This window comes from Leucopleurus acutus (assembly GCF_964270905.1).
Source record: "Leucopleurus acutus genome assembly, chromosome: 13".
Taxonomy (NCBI): domain Eukaryota; kingdom Metazoa; phylum Chordata; class Mammalia; order Artiodactyla; family Delphinidae; genus Leucopleurus; species Leucopleurus acutus.
This window is the reverse complement of record NC_139155.1, coordinates 89,705,944-89,727,261: the sequence shown is the minus strand read 5'-3', so window position 1 is coordinate 89,727,261 and position 21,318 is coordinate 89,705,944. Positions and strand designations below refer to the sequence as shown.

General features: G+C 63.7%; 1 protein-coding gene across 1 annotated transcript in view; it reads right to left on the bottom strand.

The window, feature by feature from the left end:
- Nucleotides 1–21,318, bottom strand: part of FBRSL1 (fibrosin like 1) — a gene marked incomplete at its 3' end in the record, with an annotated part of 84,864 nt that overhangs the window by 42,917 nt on the left and 20,629 nt on the right. The window contains exons 3-4 of the mRNA XM_082852861.1: nucleotides 10,208–10,312; nucleotides 8,024–8,059 (exon numbers count right to left, since the gene is read on the bottom strand). Of these exons, the coding sequence (XP_082708987.1) occupies nucleotides 8,024–8,059; nucleotides 10,208–10,312 (141 nt within the window). The remainder of the gene's footprint in view (nucleotides 1–8,023; nucleotides 8,060–10,207; nucleotides 10,313–21,318) is intronic.

Here is a 21,318-nt window from a genome sequence, read left to right as displayed (position 1 = left end):
AAGCGGTGGGATACGACGAGACAGCTCTGGGGGCCAGTGGTTTCTAGAATGTCCCAGAGCCTTCCACATGGAGAGCCGGGGAGGGGAGGGACCCCGTACGGAGGCCAGGGGCTCGGCATCGGGATGGAGGTGCCTGCAGGGCAGGGGCTGCTACGGTGTCCGGGGTAGCTTCTCCTGGCAGTGCCTGCTAAGTGCCCAAGGGGGGCCCAGATCCAAGGCCCCCTGAAGGCCTGACCCCGCAAGGCCAGCTGCGGGTGTTCTCCCGTCAGCGGCTCCATAACGCTGGGCGGGCTGGTGCGTGCGTCTCAGCTCCTGCCTCTGCAGCGGGCTGATGCCTCTTCGTGGGTCTGCTGCGGTTTGAAATAAAATAATGGGGTTTGGGGGGGAGCCTTTTAAAGATGGTTGCAAAATGCCGCGGAGACTTGAGATTTTCTCACGAATGAATGCTCTCTGGCCACTAAATCCGACCCTCGCTCAGATAACAGCACAAGATACACAAGGGTGACACGCCCATGTCAGACCCGAGGCCGGGACAACCCAGCCTGAAGCTTCAGGCCCCCAGGGGGCAGAGGGCCTCCCAGCCTCCAGTCCGGCTTGCTGACCACTCCCCAGAGCTCCCATGGAGCCACCCACCCAGAGGAGTGCCAACGCCTGATGTGTTTGGGCAGCTGGGACGAGCCTTGCTGAAGCCATGGGCTGGCGGGCCCCTCCCTTCCTCCTTTCGGGCCCCTGGCGCACCTGTACCCCAGCTTGCATTTGCCCTTGGCCCGACTTCCCTGCTGGCTCTTCCTGGGACGCTGCCCCTAACCGCTGGCACAGTTGCCCCCAGATGCCCTCCGCAGCAGCCAGCACTCTCTGGAAGCACCTGCCGCTGATGTACCTGCTTTCTCCCACCGTCTCCCCACCAGGGAAGGGACCCCAAGACTCGCTATCCTGTGCCCCCAGGGCGGGCGGCGCAGAGGCCACAGGCCTCAGTGGTGCCCTCGGCAGACACGTGGCGTGTGACAGCGACCCGCCGCACGCAGAGAGTAACAGCAGGCGCCTGGCAGGCTCGCGGGTTCTCCCCGCAGCCCTGTGGGGCGGGTCCCGGGGCTTCACTGTCTTACAGATGAGAAGACTGGGGCACCGGGTGGCACCCGGCCCAGCAGCTTCACCTCCTCTCCCGACCTGCGACCCTGCCAGGCCCTGCCCAGCGGGCCGCTCAAGCCCTAAGGCTTCGCAGGACCTCGGACTGGCAGTGCAGCCTCCAGGCGGGCAGGGGCTAGCGGCCTCTGGCTCTGCCATCCCTGCTCCTCCCCGATCGACACCTGGGGGCCACACTTGGCCTTCCCGGAGGTGGCTCCAGCGTGCTCCTGACAGAGCAGAGCTAGGAGCCAGAATATTCAACCGGAGGGCCAAGCCGTCCTGCCGGGTCACGCGCCGAGGCCAAGGGGCCTGGGGCCCAGGGCTCCCAGAGGCAGGGGCCGCCCAGGTCTGTGCCACCCCAACCGGACTGTGACCCGTGGGGGCCCGGAGACGGCCCCCCCGCAGCACACGCGGGGCGCTGCTTCTCGAGAGGGCGAGCAGCACACAGCGGTGGGGCGGAGGGAGCAACGCGGGCTCAGGGCCAAGAGGTTGGGCCAGGGACCCCCGGGGAGCACGGGACGCCTCCTTCTCCCACCCCAGCGTCTGGCCGGACAGAGGGTGGCCGCAGGAGGTTTCCTGGCCGGGAGGCCGGGTCCCCAGGAGCCCGGAGGGGCCCAGACGCTGGAGCCCTCAGGGGGAGGGCATGCTGCCCTGGCCTGCCTGCTGCATACCCCGCGCCCTGGCAGGCTGACCTCTGTGCGGGACAGCAGAGTCAGGGGCCAAGGACCCGGCTGCCTGCAGAGGATGGCCACAGACAGAGGGGCCCAGAGTGCGCCCACGGGAAGCCGCGGCAGGCAGACCTGTCAGATGCGCACGGCTCCACTCGGGGCCGCTCGTGCCGGTACAATCCCGAGCCCTTGACCGCTCCTCCGTCTACACCAGCACCCCCTGTAAAGCTAGCACCCACCCCCCATTCCAGCACCCCTGTGCCTGCACCACCTACGCCTACAGCACCGTGCAGGTCACCTGCTTCTCTTATTTATCACTCTGTCCCTGCTCTACCTGGGGCCTAGACCCCTCTTAGGAAGACCCTGCTGCCCCCGGCCTAGAGAGGCCCCCCACCCAGTGCCCGCTCCCAGGAAGCTGAGCAGAGGCCCTGAGGGCCATTCCCTTCCTGGTGCCACACCCACCGACCCAGGTCAACTACAAAGAACGGTCCGGCTGTCCTGGGCGCTCTCCCCTCCTGGCCCTGGCTCCCAAGGCGAACACGTCACGGTCTGCTTCCCTGGGAATAACAACCACGGATGTACCCACATGCCTCGTTCAGAACCCCTCACAACTGGCCGAGGAGGCGGTGCTGATCCCCCTGCCCCAAGCCAGGCCAGGAGAGGTGCCGGATGACAGGGGCAGCGGGACACAGGCTCTCCATCAACCCACAGGGAAGGACTTCCGTGTCCTCTGCCTGGTCGAATGTGGGGCACAGCTGCACCCCAGGACCCTGAGAGGTGGGCCAAGTGAAGGACAGACGATGGAAGAATGGACGAACAGACGGATGGATGTACGGGCAGACGGTGCCTCCTGACAGAAGGCTGGCTGGGCACGGGCTGGGGTTGCATCACAGGTGAGGACACTGCCCACCGCACACCCGCCGTCCCTGGCGACCCCTTCCCAGCGGGCGGCTGAGGACTGTCCTGTGCTCGGAGGTGGGACGAGGATGCAGTTCCCGGCTCCAGGGAGAGCCTGACAGGCTTTTATTGCTTTTGTACAAATTACGGCTGCTCGGAAGTGGCCCGAGAAGCAGGGTAACGGATGTTGTAAACCCGCCTCATAAAGACGGAGCCTGCCGCGGGCTGCGAGGAGGGCAGCGGGGAGGGTTAGCGGAGGCCCGGGCCGCCAGAGTGTGCAGTGGGCGCTGCAGGGGCTGAGGGCGCTGAGCCGCTCCCGCGGTGGGCACGGGGGCAGGCAGGCCTCAGGACGGCCCAGGGGCACCCCGGGTGCCTCTGCCAGCCAGCAGGACTCTGCCGCTCGCGTCCACCAGCCGTCCCGCCCCTGAAGGCTCATGAGAGCCGAGTCCCCCGCCACGTGCTGCACCTCATCTCAGCCACGATCGCCCCTGGCTTACGGGCAAAGCTAGCAAGTGACCTGCAGGCGGCCAACCAGGTACCCCGTCCCCGGGGGCCACCTGCTCTGCCCTCCTGAGCCCCAGACCGGGGCTCCCAGAAGGCAGGGCTGTGCCGCTCGCTCCTGCCAGAGAGGGTGGCAGGGCAGAAAGCTGAGTGTGGAGCCGGGAGCCCCGACGAGCACGTCCGGGAGGAGGGCCGGCAGGAGCCACAGGGTGGTGGGCGCATGCACACGCGGGGCACGGGACACGGCCCTGCCGTCGTGGCTAGAGCGCAGCTGGCCTCGGCCACCGCCGCACCTCACAGGGCTGCGCGCGGGCTGATGCCAGTGTCACACGCGCGTGCACGGCTGACTTCCCCAGCGGAAGCCGCTGCGCCCCCAAGTGTGAGAGGCCTCGTCAGAGTGGGAAGGGGCTCCTGTGCTTCCCCAGGCTGCCCAGGTGCCTGCACCCCTCTCATGAGGTGCTGACACTCTGACCAGAGAGGGGAGGCACCCACAGCCTCTCCCCACGAGCCTAAGGGGTGCTTACGACAACACAGCCTCAGGAAGCCACGCCGTGCCACCCGGAGCTGAGGCCACGCCACCGCTACTGCTTCCTCCAAGCTCTCGGGACCCCGGTAACCAGCCACCACGCTGGAGGAAGCCCAACCAGCCCGCCGGGGAGGCCCACGTCAGAGGAGCTGAGGCCACCAGCCATGAGCTGGCACCCAGCCCCAGAACGGGGAGGAAAGGAGCCTCCCGTGACCCCAGATGTCGAGGTGTTTCCTCGACGATGAGCCCCGGCGGCCCCCCTCCCCGCCCCTCCAGACAGACGTCCTCGGCAACAGCTGGCTGGGCACAGCGCCAGCCTGGGCCCTGCCAGCCCTCGTGTCGGCTCTGTCTGGGCCACGCCAGCTGCTAGTTTTAACTCTGCCCTACTGCCCAGGCTCCGAGGGGAAGGAACCAGCCAGGGGCGCGCCACAGGCCGCAGCAGCCCCCCCCCCCCCGTGGCCCTGGGGCAGGGCGCCAGCTGGGCCTTGACACGTCTTATTCACCCACTTGCGCCAGGAACGCGAGGTGTGGAGGTCCCTGAGACCCGGGGCTGGCGCTGCAGTGCAGGTGATGTGAGACTGGCAGGCTCTCTGCAGCCCAGCCAACAGCTCAGAGTTCATTTCCAGAAACCCCCTTGAGGCAGTCACGCCCATCAGCTAACCGTGCCGTGTGTGTGTGTGTGTGTGTGTGTGTGTGTGTGTGTGTGTGTGTGTGTGTGTGTGTGTGTGTGTGTGTGTGTGTGTGTGTACGGGGGCCACCCTGGCAGGTTTGGCAGGTGGGGTCCCGCCCGACCCAGGTAAGCCTGGGCATCCTGGAGGCCAGGGTGCAGGCAGGTGCCCCCTCCTCCCAGCCCTCCACCACTCTACTGGGAACCAGAGTTAGAGGCTCACTGACCGCCCCCGCACTGTTCCCGACACACGACACACGTGGGCCCCGCGGCAAGGGCCGCTCCTTGTGTGTGCGTGTGTGTCAGGGCCGCTCCGGTGTCAGGGTGAGGTGCCTTCCCGCCACGCCAAGCAAACTCCTCCGCAGCGCTCACCGCCTCCACAGGGACGCTACTTATCCCCGGGGCAAGGGCGTTGGCTGTTTGATTCCTTCCCAGCCTGCCGTGAAGGGGCAGTGACTGGTGCAGAGCAGACCTCAACCCAGGTGTCTTGAGGGGAGGAGGGAAGAAACAAATGCACCCAAGCCCAGGGGAGGGCGGGAGGACGGCGGCTCAGCTGAGACTGGCCAGTGAGGGCGGGAGAGGTGCCAAAGGCAACCAGCTGGGTGCTGTGCCTTGGGCTCAGGCGGGCGAGGTGGCGGGCAGGCTTCCTCCCGTCGGTGACAAGCAGGGGCCGGGGGCGGGCGGGGCTGGGCGGGAGGGGACGGCAGGGACGCCGAGGTGTGGCCAGGGCCGGGGGTCCCTTAGCAGAGACCTCTCCTGACAGTGGGCGCTGCAGCGGGTTCTCTGCCCCCGTGCCTCAGCGCCCTCATCTACAGGGTGGGCAGCCATCGCCAGGATAACAACGTCCACCCCGAGGGTGGCATGGGACACCTGCCCGGGTCACCGCAGCGTCACTGCCGCTTGGCGTCCTCCACTCCCGTCCCCGGGCAGCACACTCGGGGTGGGGGCAGGGCCGGCCTCCCGCCCCGGCGGGAGTCTAGATACTCATTTCTCTTTAATACAGGAAAGCCCCAAGTCCCCTGCTTCGGCGGGAGACGAATCCTCGTGTCCTTGGTTGCAAGCAGTCAAATTAGGAAAATCACTTTCTAAGTAATTTTATGGCACTAATGAACCTCTGATGGCAGGCAGGGGAGGTTGCACGGAGCTCTCAGGACAGACGCTGTTGAGGATGAACGATAATTGGGGATTTGCTGGGGATAAATCTCGGCAAATTAAACTTTTTTAAGTACGGTCTATAAACCAGGTCAGGTGACAGATGCCCCCCCCCCCCCGCCGCCCTGTCACCTAGTATGGGGGTGGGGGGATGCTGTCGGGGAGAGGCAAGGACAAGCGTGACCCCTGCTGGGCCTGAGGCCCCAACTGCAGACACGCACAGACGGCAAGGGACACACAGGCCAAGGTACACACCTACACGCAATGCCACGTGGCCAGACACACACTCACACGTACTGCAGAATCACAGTTGTACATGTACAGATGCACCCGTGCCACGTCCAGTCACAGGCTCCCAGATGGACACTTACATGCAGACACACACGTGTGGCACACACCCACCTGCTACATACACAGACACATCCGGGCACCTCCAGACAGACATGCGAGAGGACAAGACCCAGACACACACACAGATGGCCAGAGAGAAACACGTAACGTATCTACGCGTAGGCGTGCAGCCGCATGGCCACACAGAGACACCGCCTCAAGGCACGTGCATGTGACCGACATATGTCAACACACAGGGGTACACAACACACACTCCCCTTTCACTGAGAGCCACACACAGACACGGCCCCCAACCTGAGTGGCACCCTCAGGTGTGTCTGAGGCCTCCACAGTGACATCTGGGTCTAGAGGCAGGACTGCAGCCGCCCTGAGCTCAGCCCAGCTGGCCTCCAAACCCCAGCCCCCTGGCTCCTGGCAGAGCTGCCTGCCTGCCCCCAGCCCCGAGCCGCTGCCTGCTGGGCAAGGGTCCTCTGGGCCCATTTCCATTCCTCCAGCTGCAGGGGCAGCCCCACCTGCGACCACGCCAACTGGGCAAGAGTGCCACCAGGGCCGGGTTGACCACGCATGCCCCTCAGTGCTGGCCGGCACACGTCAGGGACCTGCGGACACATCTGCTCACGCCAGGGCCTGGTGCGCACGCGCAGGCTGCCGCAGACATGGCTCAGGAACCCCAGGGCTGAGCAGCAGGCTGGGGCCCTGCCCGCCACCATCTGTCACCCCTGTGCAGCGGCGGTGCGGAGCTAAGCTGCAAGCAGCTGGCGTGTTAATTACAGGTTCTTCTCCAGGAAACATTCAAAGCAGTGTTCTGGGGAGAAACCACGAATGACACATGGTGATGTGGAAGCAGAAGGGCCGCCCAGCAGCTCTGGCAAGGAGACTTGGGGCAGGGAGACCCCAGCTGCCCCGGGCATCTCAGAGCCAGCGGGAGGCTCCACACGAGGTGTCCCTGGGCCCAACCTCTCGGGACTCCTGGACCCTCGGGCCGATGCAGGCCGGTGGGTGTTCTGGCTCCCATTACCGTGTCAGCTCGCCCCCATGCCGACCTGCGCCACACTGCCCACCATCTCCCACAGCCCTGGTCCTGGCCCAGCTCCTGGCTTGAATGTCACTGCCAACACAGTCAGCTCCAGGGTAGGCTCGTGTGTCAGGTCCGCCCAGGCCCACGGGAGGAAGGGACAGCACGGGCCACCAACCATGACTGTGACCACAGATGAGAGCACCAAGGCTGCCCAAGGAGGGCAGAGGCCTCCCCAGGGAGACACCCCTTGGTGGTACCCGGGACCACCACCCAGAAGTGTCCAGCCCCCCCCAGGTCAAAGGCTCGCAGACGCTATGGCCTGGCCCGGGCTTAGAGGCAGAAGGCAGAGCTGCCTGGGCCGGCGGACCCTGGGGGTCGGGGAGCTGGGGGAGAGGACGGCCAGGGATCCATGGCTGTCCCTGCCACCCGGGGAATTAATGGGTTAATTACACACCCTATAAAAAGCCCCCGTGATTTAGAGAGGCTGCCTGTCAAACCTGGGACTCTGGAACTCGCAGTAAATCAGGGGCTGCGGGGATGAGGCGGGCGGAGCCCAGGCCCCTGCCCTCCAACGAGCCAAAACGGCTGTAAATCCGCAGAAATGGCTTTTACGGAGCTCTGGGTTTTATGGTGTCATTAACAGTCCTCCTGACACTTAAGAGGAAATGAAATGAAGTTGTGAGGAGGGGGCTGGGGGACAGGGACGGGACCCCCCTTGGCTGGAGTATCAGGCGGCAGCAGGCCGTCCCCCTCCTGCCCTTGGGCCCCAGACGACAGCCAAGGGGCTGGGGCCTCATGCCCCGGTCCAGACTCTCCGGCCCGGCCGAGTATGGTCCGGGAGATGGTGTCAGGGCGCTGGGGGGCAGCTGCTCCACGGGTGGGACCCCTGACACCAAGCGCTGCCCCACAGGACCCAGAGGCAGAGTGTCCGGCCCACCCACACTCCTCGCAGGCCAGGACCCCAGGAGGGGTGCTCCCTTGCCGCCTCTGCCCACTCTGGCCCCACCCCCAACCTGCACCAGCCCCCCCTCCAGCCTGGGGGCGGCGCCTGGCACAGTCGGGACTCCTGAGGGCTGGGGTGTGGGGAGCAGACAGCAGAAGCAGGGCGGGAGACTTACGGAGTAACCTCTGCCTGAGACCGCCTGCGCCGAGCTCTGCAGGGAAGGAAGAAGGACAGTCAGGAACCGGGGGCAGCCCCTGATGGCCACCCTCTCCTCCGAGGACCTGAGCGGGCAGAGACCGGCAGCCCCCTCCGGGGTCTTTGCTGGAACTCTGGCCTGGGGCCACGCCGAGCACCACGGAGCCCAGATCAGCCTGGGGCCTGGCTTGAAGACCCACACCAGGAGCCTTCCACCCCCAGACCTGGAGATGTGGTCCAGCCCAGCGGGGTCTCCCCACGTGCCTCGGGGATGGGCTCAGCCCTTGGCCAGATCTCAGCCCCTCCCAGAGGACCAACCCCACCTTTCCACACGGGGTTCTGGGCCAGGGGTCGACCCCCTCTCTGTGCTCAGGTCGACCTTTCCCTCACCACCCACGAGCCTCCCAGGTCACAGGGTCCAGCGGGAAGCCTTCCTGGGGGAGGAGCTGGGGCCTCAGATGTCAAGATGTGGGGGTCAGCTGTGGCCTGGAGGCCCTGTGAGGGCGACCCCGGCGATGCTTGATGGCGCGCCCTCTGGTTCTAAAGGGCATTTCGGATCCAGCGGGAGAGAGCAGTCAAGTGCATTTCACCAGCTCCCCAGGGCTGGCGGTGGCCGCCAGGGCTGAGCCCTGAGGTCCAGGCGGACAGGACATGGTGACCGGGCAGGTGTGTGTGCGGGGGACATTGGCGCAGTCAGCGAGGGTGGGCTTGTCTGAGGTTTGTGGGACCCACAGACCAGGGTCCAGCCCGCACTGAGGTCCAGATGCCAAGATTCTTCTGGGAGGGGTGACCACTGCAGCCTGGACCACTCTGCTCTGCTCAGCTGAGGCCAGGCCACCCTCCCCTCCCCAGGCAGATCCTGGCGGCCCGGGCCAGCCCCTGGGGTCTGCCAGGCCGAGCTCACCGCAGTGGGGGTCCCTCACCACCAGGGCTGGCCCAGTCCCAGGCCCTGCGGATGGGGGTGGGGAGGGTGCCACAACTGCCCCCGAGCTTGCGCCCTCACGCCGCCGGCGCTGTGCTCAGAATCGGTCTCCCTTCATTTACCCCGGCTGGCAATTAGAGGAGTTCGAACTAGGGCAGCCCCCGCGGCCCCAGACAATTACCAGCCTATTTTCCCATCTTGTGGCAACAAGATCGGAGCCCGGCAATTAGGCCCTCCTCCCGGCCTCCCGCGCCCGCCCTCCCCCAGCCCCCATTTAAATGATAATGAGAGACGGCTCGTTCCATTTAGCCCTGCAGAAAACCCAGCTCTGCTCTGCCGCCACTTCTGCAGCTGGGGGTCAAGAAGACAAAGGCCGCTTCCCGGAGCAGCGCCTCCTCCTGGGGCCCCTTCTGCCTGAGTCCTCCCTCCCCCTGGGGGCCCTCTGTCCCCACCCCTAGCCCTTACATCACCTGCCCATCCCCTTCTCCATGGTCCAGGGAGACCCGGGGGCCCTGGAGGGCTACCCAGCACCCCCACTGTGGTGGGCCAAATCCCAGCGGGAGCTCCTGTGTGTTGCCTGCCTGGGTCATCTGCACACTGGGCCCCAAGAACACCCACCCCGGGACCTGAGCTCAGGGACCCGTCTTTTAGGCAGGACACCGAAGGGTGTCCCCAGACCCAGGCCAGCTTGTGCCTCGGTGGCGCACCCTCCCCTCCGCGTGGCCCCCAGTGGCTGCCTCAGCAGAGAGCTGGACTGCTGGACACCCACGCCACTGCCAGCCCGAGCTGACAGGCTGGTCCGCCTGGGCAGGTGGGAGTCCTTCCAGCTTGTTCCCTGCAGTTCCAGACCGACTCACCGGGCCAGGGACACTCCCCCTGCCCTTCTTAATAAACACATCTGTGGGAGTCGTTCCCCATCCACATCCCTGCCGGCTGCCAGCCTGGCACCAACCCCGAGCCTGCCCCCAGTGGGATGCAGGGCCTGCACCCCAGCACGGTCGCCTCCGTGGGCCCCTGCCAGTGCCTCATGGTTGCTCCTCATTTAAATCCCTCCTAACGGGGAAGCGCTAATTAGTGAGAAATCACGTGTTGATGAAGGCAGACGCTAACTGTGGGCACAAAACCCCCAGCCGAGACTCTGGGCCCCAGAGCAAACGGCCTGCGGCGTCTGCAGGTTGGGGGCTGGTCTGGCAGTCACCCCAGGGACCCAGAAATGCCCCGGGGGGCGGCTGGGCTACTCACGTCACTGAGCCGGTCCCGAGAACTGCTCCTCCGGGAGCTGGTGGCTTCTCGGACGCTGTCGCCGTCACTGTTGTGGTCGCCCCCTCTGGACACGGTGACCTTCATCTGGGGAACGGGGAGAGACGGGCTCAGCAAACACCCTGCAGGGTGGGGCCGGGGCACAGCCAGGCTCGGCCTCCTCCCCGCTCCGCGACCCGGTCCCTCTGGGCTGAAGCCTGGGGCGGGGGCGCCAGGGGTACAGCCAAACATTTACAACCCACTACCGCCCATTCCTACCCAGAGTGGGAAAGAGATGCCTCAGAGAGCAAAGGGCGGGCACTCAGCAGCATAAACTGCTACCAGCTCTGTCTGTCCTTTCCTCCTGCTGGCCCAGTGGACGGCTGTAAAGAGTCCCGGATGGCGAGCGGGCCAATGGGCCGCCCTGCCCTTTTCCACTCCACCAGGGCCGGTCATGGGGCGTCAAGACAGGCCGGCGGCAATTCACCCCCGCTCCCAGCATGCACGTCACTCCCGGGCCTCTTCAGTCCTCACCACAACCCAAGGTGGGCAGTCAGGGCTGCAAGGTCTGCAGAGCCACTCCCCGCTCTGTGTCCTAGGGCCATTACTCAACCTCTCTGTGCCTCAGTTCTGTCATCTGCAGAACGAAGCAAGTAGTACTCACTAGGACAGGTGCTGCCATGTCATGTATCTGCCAGAATTTCTGTAGACCTGGCGGGCCCTCAGCTCTTTGCTCCTCACACAAAAGCCCTGTTAGATGCTCTGTGCCCACTTTACAGACGAGGAAACCAAGGCCTAGAGAGGTTAAGTGACAGTGTGGAAAGTGGACCCAGAATCCTGCTTGCATCTTTCTTTTTACTCGGAAATAGTTTCAAACCTCACAAAACTGTGGGGCAGGGATGCACATCACAGCCCCAGACCTCCACCCTCCCTGGCCCAGGAAGTCACCATCCCTGAACCAGGCCAGCCTCCACCCATGTCTTGCCAGCTCCTGGTGCCCTCCTGGCAGGACCCACTGAGCTCGGCCATCCCACCACCTCCCGGTCTCTCCAGCCTCCCTGTGTTGGAACATTCCCACAGCTTCATCTGGACACGCACCGACAGCCCAAACCTTCGTCTGCGTGTCTGACGTCTCCTAGCAGCACACCGAGGCCGTGGTTTTCGGCCTGCACGCTGCCTAGCACCCGATGACCCCTGCTCCAGGGGCGGCCCCTGTCCCTGTGGGGCAGCTTGGGGGCCGTGCAGGGCGTGTGAACGTCCTGCCCTCCTATCCACCCCCAGGCCTCCCAGCCCAGTGCACAAGCTCGCGGAGCTCAGGAGTGCTCAGAACCTGCACCACGATGGGGTCAGGCAGGCCCAGTCCTCCACACCCAGCCGTTTTGTCATAAGCATCCTTCAGCCCCGGAGACCCCAGGCAGGGCGGAAGGTCAGGACGGGTCAGCAGGGTGCACCAGCTATGCTCTGGAATATTCTCGAGTCCCCAGGAAACCCCTTATGGCCTGCGCCCTTCTTCCTGCAGAGCCCAGGGGGGGCTCAGCCAGAAGCTTCTCTCGAGGCAGCCCCTCAGAGCCCCTGCTCCCCAGGGCCAACCGAAGCCCTGAGATGGGGCACAACTCCCCAAAGCCACAGGCCCCTACATTGTGCGGCCAGCAGAGTGTAATGACAAACACAGAACCAGTGACCACCCACAGCCCGGGCCCTGGGTGCAAGGACCCAGGGGAGGGCAGCCCCTCTTGGGGAGCTGGAACAGCCACAGCGGGGGGAGCCCACGCCTCAATACCACCCTCGCTCCCCACGGCAGGCCCAGGGTGGGGTTCCAGTCCTCGCCCAGGCAGGAGCACCCCCGCCTCACTAGCTCCATCGTGCCCAGCCAAGCGGTGAACGCGCAGCCCCTGGGCCAGCGCTGCCTCTTCTGACTGTGCTTGCGCTTGTCTCCTCATCTGTGAAATGGGGGTGCCGACAGAGCTGCACAGGCACTATGGGGGTAAGAGGCTCTGCTTGTGAGCCGGAACCCTTCTCCAGCACCGAGAAGCCACCAGGTGTCCCTGCTGCCCCCAGTGGGCTCTAACTGCCCTGCAGGGATGGGTCTTTCTTGCCTCTGGACCCCGTGACAGGTCTCACCAAAAGGAGGGAATATGGGAGCCTGGGGGACCTTCCTCACGGCCTTGCTGGTAGGAAGCCTCTGCAAGAAAACAAACGCCCTAGTCCAGTGGTTTTCAAAGTGGGTCCCTGGACCTGCAGCGGCGGGACCCAGGAGCTTGTCAGCAGTGCAAGTACGCACTTTCAGGCCCCACCGCAGACCCGCTGCGCCATCAGGCCTCCGGGGGATTCTGCTGCGGCTCCAGTTGGGACTCACAGCTCTGATCATTAGTAATCACCCCCACGAGCCCCACATTCACTGCTGGGGGACAGTATTTTGGGTTGGGCTCGGAGCAGGGTCCCTGCCCAAGAAGAAGAAGGCTGGACCCAGGGACACTGCAAGGACAGGAAAGGCCTGGCGCAGGGCCGCTGTGTATAGTTGTGCAGGTTGCTCACTGCACAAGGACACCCAACGAAGCGGGAGGGGAAGCAGAGGCTGAAGGACAACCCCCACACCGCTGAAATGTGAGGAGGGAGGACGCCACATTCCACATCATACATTCACACAAGTTGTCTCCTCTCTAAGCTGGGCCTCAGAGAGGATGCCTTATCCTGACTCCTCGGTGGTGCCCTGCAGAAGGGGGCAGGCTGGGGTCTGTCATCCTTCCTCAGGCAGTTGGTTTTAGCTCTGAAAGCCCCATTTCCCAGAAAATCCTGTAAAACTGAGTCCTGTGCCCTGGGAACCACCCCAACCGTGGACTGGGACGGCTGGTCACCTTCTCTTCCTAGGCCAGGACCCCAAACAGCCCAAACTCGGGTCTGGCTGTCCTGTAGCCCTGTCTGCTTCCTAGCGGCTCAGAAATGCTGCTAGCCAGCTACGCCAGAAGGCCAGGGATGCCATGCCTCCATTTCTAGCTGGAGCTGGAGAGATAACATCAGATTCCCTGGGCACTGATTGTCCTGGGAGGGCAGCTGGGAGGCCCTGTGCCTGTGCCCACCCCTGGGCCTTGTGGTCTATCCATCTGCCCATCCATCCATCCTTTATCCATCCATCCTCCCTTCCACCTATCCACCCATCTAGCCACCCACTCATCCATCCATCCATCCATCCATCCATTCACCCTTCTACCTATCCATCCATCTACTCACCTACGCATCCATCCATCCATCTATCCACCCATCTACCTGTCCACTCATTCATCCATCTGCCCACCCATCCATCCACCATCCATTCACCTATCTATCCCTCTATCCATTCACCCACCCGTCGTCCACCCATCCATCCATCCACCCACCCAAGGCTTACCGAGTGCCTATGAGCTGGCTCTGTTCTGGGCAATGAACACCAACAGACACAAGCCCTGCCCCCCTGAAGCCCACAAAGAGGCCAGCACACGGTCGGCAATGGCCACAGGTGCTTTGAAAGGACTACGGCAAAGAAGAGCAAAGAAGGGTCGCCAGGGAGGGCCTCACTGAGAAGGTGACACTCTGAAAGGTGAGGAGATGGGTCACGAGGCTATCGGGAAGGGTAGGGGACGGCACTGCTGGGAGCAACGAGGCTTTCCTCGAGGTGTGCAAAATTCCTGAACACACAACAATCGGCTCGTGCAAGGTGGCACACCACCAGAATGTGTCCTCAGGCTGGCGGGGCCAGCACTCCCCTTTAGACGGGTGGATATGTGGAACCAGGGCATTGCTCTCCAGCTGGCAGGGTCAGGTCACGGTCCTCAGAAGGGTGGGGAGAGGACACCACCCTCAGACTGAGGCACCCCAGGAGCACCTGGGGTCCTGGGCTTTCCGGCCAGCAGGGCTCCCCTCCCCGCCCTGGGGTCTGTGGCACATCCCAGGAGGAAGCGTCTGTCTCCCGGGCCGGCCGCCAAGCGCACTTGGCCACAGGGAGGCAGCACGTGGTTCCACTTGGTGATCAGACCCCCAGAGTGTGGGGAGTGGGCGGCCAGTCCAGGGGGTGCGGCTGAGAAGGGGCTCAAGAGGTGGGACCCAGCGGTGTCCCCAGGCTGCCCCTCAAGCTGCACACCAGGTGGCTTCCCCCCTGGTGGGGGGAGGAAACGCCCAGGGCCTGGGATGCCCTGGGGCTGGCTGGGGGCACCCGGCACCCCTCTCTCCAGCAGTGAGCAGGCTCACGAGGACTCCAGACCCTTCACAGACCAGCACCCACCAGAGCACACAGATACGAGGGCGACTGAGAGCCCCTGGACGGCCCCGCGTGAACCCACCCCGGCCTCTCCTGCCCACACCCCGACCATCGCCCACCTGCTCCTGACACCTGCCCGGCGCCCCGCACGCACACCACCCTGCCAAGACCCTCGGCTGAATCAGGGCGCACACAGGGCCCCCGCGACCCATGGAGCCCTGACGCGCAGACGGAGCAGAGGCGCCCTCCCTCCGCACACCCGACTGCTGTGCGCACGCAGATGCACGCGCCACCTCTGGCGACAGTGGGGTGGCGGCCCTGGAGCTGTGCAGTGCACAACCCGGACAGCCACACGCGACAGCCCCTGCAGGAGCTCACGCCCCACCAGACGGTTCTGCCCGCAGACGAGCGCCAGCCCGTGGAGCTCTCAGGAGTGCACACGAGCACACACACATTCTCAGGGGCTCTGGGCTCTGCCCCATGCCTCTCCCCCCTGCCCCCCAGGGGTGGGAGGTGCCCTCTGACCCACGGCTGGTCTGCACTGGCCTCCAGGATAAGGAGAGACCCACTTGGCCTCCACACCTGCGGGCCTGGGAGGGGAAGGGGTGGAGGATGGCCTAGTGCAGACCCTGGGGAACCCTGGAAGGGGGCTGCGGCTGAGGCCACCCAGAGTCTCCTTCAAACCAGTCGGGGGACAGGCTCTGGGGGCGTGGGGCAAGGGCCAGGCACATCCCAGCGAGAAGGGAGTCAGGCACAGTGCCGCCACGGCCAACTCCACTACACCCTGCAGAGACAGGCTCACGACAGCCCAGGCACCCCACCCCGTGTCCACTCAGCGAGCACGCACAAACACGCACGTGCACACTCCCGGCCTCTCCGTGCCGGGGCCACATGGCAACCCAGGCCTGCAGCGGAGGCCCCTCCTCCTTCACTCCCCACTCCTCCCAGCACCCCGATTTCCTCTCAGGGACCAACCCCTGTGCAAACCAAGCGCTCCTGGGCCCCCCAGGTGACTCCCCTGGGCACCTCAAGGACGTCTGGGCAGCCATAGGTCAAGCCCATGGCCCTGACTGGTCCCCGCGGGCTGGACTGGGAGGCCGAGCTGCGCTCATCCGTGAGAACCCATCTGCCTTCTCGCCCCCACTCGCGGCCCCTGCTCGTTCCAGCCGATCCCCAGTGTCCAGTGCGCTCTGTGGGCTCCGAAGCCTTCCATGACCCCTCGGAGCAGGTGCCCGGCACAGCTAAGTGGGGGGCGACAGCCTGTCCGGTCCACCCGAAGCCTGGACTGCAGCCGGGTCCGAGGCCCAGGCTGTGCCCCGCCCCCTAGCCCCTCTGTCACCCCGGCTACATCAGTGCCCCAGGGCTGTAAACCCCAAGCTCTGCCCAGGAAGCCCCTTGCCGCCCAGACTACGTGCTCTGTACCCCGTTCCCTGTCGCTCAGGGGGCCACCTGACCCCACTGAACCTGCACCCCCTCCGGCCTGGCACGTGACAGCAGTGAGGACATCACATACTTTACTCTGTTCAGCCCCCCGCCCCCGCCCTCCGAGCTCCACGTCTGTGCTCTGCCTCCCACTCTGGGAAGCCTGGGCTTTGCGCAGGGCCATAGGGCAAGGCTGGCCCAGGGAGGGGCCCTTCTCACAGACCGTGCAAACACACCCACGAGGGGGCTGGTGGGCGAGTCCGACGCTGGGGTGGGCGAGGAAGGTCAGGGGCCCCCGCCCCACCCGACAAGGCGGCCTGCACGGCCTCTCCTCCGCATGCGCACAGCACCACCCCCAGCTCCGCGTGGAGGACGGTCACCCCAAGTGCAGCATTGCAGGCTGGCGTCCGCGACTGACAGCAGCGCCTGCTGGTGAAGTGTGGTACTGCAGCTGCCGGGTGACCCGGGGAAGCGGGAGGGAGGGGGGCGGTTCTCCGGGCTGCGAAGGGGTGGAGGCTCCAGAACCGTGGAGTCAGCCCTAAGGAGCCCCGGCTCTGGGCGCGGGCCCTGCTTCTCCCAGGATCCTTCCCGACGCTCCCTCCACTCCTGCGTCACCAGGTGTCCCTCTGAGAGCGAAGCAGGGTCGCTGGACCGCGAGTGCCCAATAGGCAGGGGCTGTCCTAAGTCCCCACTACCTGGCATGGGGCCCGGCACAGTGGGGAGGGTCCCACGGCCAGCACAGGGTCAGCGAGCGAGCTGCTGCCCTCGGAGGCTGGCCACCCCTCCCGCTGCTCCACGTCCTTCCCCAGGACTCGGCCGGGTGGACAGATGGACAGATGGGTGACTGATGGATGGATGGACAGATGGGGGATGGAGACGTGCAACAGACTGTATACGGGATGCTGGCTGAGTTGAGGCTACACCCCGAGGAGCCAGCAGGCTCTGGGAGCTCTACGTAAGCAAGTGCATGTGAGTGTCCGCGACGCCCTGAGTGTGGTCCCTCTTGCTGGGGACAGGGGTGGTGTGCCGTGTCCTGCCCCCAGTCGTGCCAGTGGACTCTGGGTGTGTGTGCCACCAGAGCAGGGTCCTCTGGGCTCCATCTCACCTCCACTCAGCCTGCTCCACTGCTGGCCCCATCTGTCTGCTAAGTCAGGCCGCAAGCACCTCTCCGCAGCCGCCCAGCCCTCCTCCAGTGTGAATTTTGAAAAACATAACTCAGCTCACGTCACTGCGCAGCATAAAACCCCCAAGTGGCCCCTCTGTGGGCGAGTGGCATTCACACTTGCCCAGGCCCTGCGCCACCCCCATCCCAGGGTACTGGCCAGCTGGCTCTGTCACTCGGGCCTCAGCTCGGGTCACCTCCTGGGTGAGGCCACCCCGATCCCCTGGTCTAAAGCAGCCCCCTTCCGTTTCCAGGCAGGCCTGTTGTCACCCCCAAATCTCCCCACTCCTGTCACGCCTGTCTGGAACTCCAACGGGTGTCGTAGTCACTGAGGCATTCCCGGGCCCAGACAGGGACTGACAACAGAGCCCAAAGAAGTACATGCCGAACGGGCTGTGACAGCACGGCGGGCCGGGGGCGTGGGGTGGGTGCCGGCCGCGCCCAGGCGTCCACTCCCCTCCGCCCTCCTCCCAACAGCGCCCCTCAGCAAGTCCCCCATGCTCCATCCGCGTGAGGGTCCTGTCTGGGGTGGGGGCCCATGTTGCAGGCCCCGGGCACAGGCGCCAAAGCCGCGGAAAGGCCAAGCACTCTGCCCTTAGGCCCTGCCAGGCCGCCGGATTCCCCCTGCAGGATGGGGCCAGGTGAGCCTGCCAAGGAGGCCGAAGCTGAGCCTCGCCCGGCCAGGCCTCACCCAGGAGGCAGGAGGAACCCTTCTACAGGGAATAACGATAAAGCAGCAACCACGGTAAGCGCAGCAAACGAGCGGGTCTAGCACGGACCATGCACACCAACTCAGCTTTTCATCTCAGCAACCTGAGGCGCATGCAGTATTGACAGCCCCACTTCACACACGAGGAGACAGGCCATCTGAAAGGAGGAGCCCTGCCTGGGGCCACTGCAGAGCCCGGGCGCCTAACCCTGGAACTGCACCTCCGCGTGTGTGGTCCCAGCCAGGCTGGCGCAGAGCCCACGATGACGATGACGGCATGATGGGGGGGGAGGGGGAGAGGATGAAGAACGACCCAGGAAAGCCCCCCGCGGCTGCCCCCCCCCCAAGCTGCAGCCCAGGCCTCAGAACAGGTGGAGGTGGGAGAAACCATGCACATTAAAGGAGCCAGGCATTTACAGCAGCTAGCCAGGACCCAGAATGGTTCTGACTTTAAATTGACTCACCGAATACCCTTAGGGAGGGGTGTCATTACCCCACTGTACAGATGAGAAAACTGAGGCACCAAGGGGCAGTCACCTGCCCAAGGCCACACCGCTAGTAGGCGTCAGAGCTTATTCCCCACCACGATGCTCATCTGCCAGAGGCCAGGTGTGAATCTTCTGGAAGGACTCTACCCGGCCCAGTCTGGAAACTGTCTTGTAAGTGATCAGAAACACCCCTAAACAAATTGGCAAACAAATGTGGGCCCGGCCGACAGGTGTGATGGTGAGGAGGACGGACGGGCCAACGTGGAGTGCGCCCAGGACTCTGCAACTCTCTGTCTCACTCTCGGCGTTTACCGAGGCTCCAGGGGCCCAGCCCTCTGCCAGCCTCGGGGTTACCAGGCCTGGTGGGGGGGTGCAGATGAGAAACGGGTCATCACCACACCGCAGAAGGGTGAGCTGAAAGAGAGGGGCACGGGGGACCTCCCTGGTGGTCCAGCGGTTAAGAATCCGCCTTCCAATGCGGGGGACGCAGGCTGGGTCCCCATTCAGGGAACTAAGATACCACATGCCGCGGGGCAACTAAGCCCGTGTGCCGCAACTAGAGAAGCCCACGTGCTGCAACGAAGGCCCAGCACAGTCAAAATAAAAATTAAAAAAAAAAAAAAAAAAAAGCTGGGGAGAGGGGCACGGGCACAGGGGAGGGAGGGCGTATGCGGAAGGGTGGGCAGCGCAGGAGCTGAGCCACAGGGTGAGTGAGCTGGGAGGCAGGCTGCGGCGGGGGGGGGGGGGGGGGGGCGCAGGGGGAGCTCAGGCCATATCCAGGATCCAGGACTTCCCGAGGGTGGAGGGGACCTTCCAGAACGCTTTCAGCAAGGGAAGGGCATGCTCAAATGAGCTCCTGAGAGGAATCTCGCTGCCCGCAGACAGGCAGGGAGACGGGGGCCGGCCAGCTGCTGCTGTTGTCTTCCACGGAAAGGTCAGGGTCAAGGGCAGAGACTCTGGAGCCGAGCCACCTGGTTTGAATTCTGGCTCAGCCACTTTTCCTGCTTGTCTTGGGCAAGTTACAGAGATGCTTCCTCGTGTTGTTATTGCTGTTGCTGCTTGTTTTTTGCTTCAGTGCCCTCGTCTGAAAATGGCACTAGCAACACGCTGCCTCACAGGCGTGGTCGCTGAACACAGTCCCTGGGCCGACTGTGAGGTCAGCTTCTCTTTGCTGGTGAGATGGTGGTGGGCTGGCCGTGACGGGTAGGCACGGCACCGGTGACAAAGTCAGTTTCTTTAACAGGTGCAGGACTATTCAGATCACCTATTTCATCTTATGTCGGTTTTGGCAAGTTGTATTTTTCAAAACATTTGTTCATTTCACCTAGGTTGTTCAATTACTGGAATAAAATCGTTTCTGCGCCATCCCTTCCACGTCTGTAGCACCTGCAGCGCTACTACCTTTTCCGTTCCTAACACTGGTAATCTGCGTTCTTTTTTGCTTGATCAGTCTTAACTAGGGAGTTCTCAATTTTGCTGATGTTCTCCAAGAAACAATTTTTGGCTTTATTTTCTCTATCGTTTGCTTCCTGGTTCACTAATTACGCTCATTTGCATTCGCCCCTTTCTTCTTTAGGATTCCTTCCTCTTCTCTTTCTAGCTTCTTCAGGTCACTGATCTTGAACTCGTCTTCTTTTGTAACACGAGCACTGAAGCTGGAGGTCTCACTCCGAACACTGCTTTAGCTGCACCCCACACATTCTATATGGTGAATTTTTGTTTCCATTTGAATTTTCTATTGAAACCCTGCTCATAAGGACAGGTAGGAGGCAGAAAGAAGCAAAGGACTGGCCTGGGTAGGGGAGTGAGCAGTGGAAGGTGGCTCCCCGTTTCTGGCCCAATCACTGGGGCAGACGCAAGGCTCCCCACTGAAGTGCCGGGAAGCTTTAGAGCTGTGTTCACTCAGTGCGGGGCTGTGGCATCTGAGTGGAGGGTCTCGGCCCTGGATACACAGGCCTGGTGCTCAAGGGGAGGTTCTAGGCTGACACGCGCCCGGCTTTGCGGTCCAGTGGTGAGGGGTCAAACCAAGGCTGGCTGAGCGAGAGAATGAGGAAACCAGCAAGAGGAGCAAGTGTGGGGAGAAAGTGAACTTGGGAAGCTCACCTCCCCACCCTGCCGGCTCTGAGACACACTGGACCAGTCTGAGGCCAGTCTCAACTGGGAAGGGCTGCATAAGGGCAGAGTAAGATACACGCTGCCTTTCCAAGACTTGGTACAAAAATACTGGAATATCCCATTGATAATTTTCATACTGACTACATGATGAAACGATACTACTTAGAATATAGCCGTCCCTCGGTGTCCGTGGGGGACTGGTTCCAGGAGCCCCCTGCAGATACCGAAATCCACGGTTGCTCAGGTCCCTCATATAAAATGATGCAGCCCAGTCAGCCCCCTGCGTCCGCGGATACACAGAGCTGACGGCACATGGATCTAAAATATATTAGGGTTAATTTTGTCTCTTCTCTTCATACTTGTAATGTGGGTCCTATTACAGCCCTATCAAAGAGTGTGCTGTTCCAAGCGTCACCCGCAGGGTCAGGACCTGCCTTTGACAAGGCCCCTGGGACCCCTCCAGGGGTTTGGGCGGTGCACCCCTCAGTCTCAACCTCCCCAGTCCCACCCCTGGGATAGGTTTCTTGCCAAGCCCCCCAGGCAAGGGCAGGTGGCTGGACATGGACACCATCTTCCTTAGACACCACCACCCCCGCTCTGACAAGTTGCTAGGGGTGTCTTGCGGTCAATGCAGCCCCTGGCTGGGGGGAGGCGGGCCAGCCAGACGTCTGTGCACACCAGACACACGCTTGCCTCTCCTAACATACTGGGGGACTGAGTCACATTCCGTGTCTGCAGGGACAGAGGCTTCACGGGGCGCAGGTGATCTGCTTCAGTCGGGACGCATCCTCAGTGTCGGCGCCTTAGGTGCTGACGACGTCCTCGTGCGGGGAGCGGCCGGTCCAGGGGCCTGTCCTCCCCAGAGTGTCTCCCACGTGATGGAGTAGATCTTGTTGGGAGTGACCAGGCGTTCACGTGTGGAGCACCTCTGTGCTCAGAAGAGATGCGTGCACACGCGCACATGGGGAAGGCCTGCGCACGGCAGCA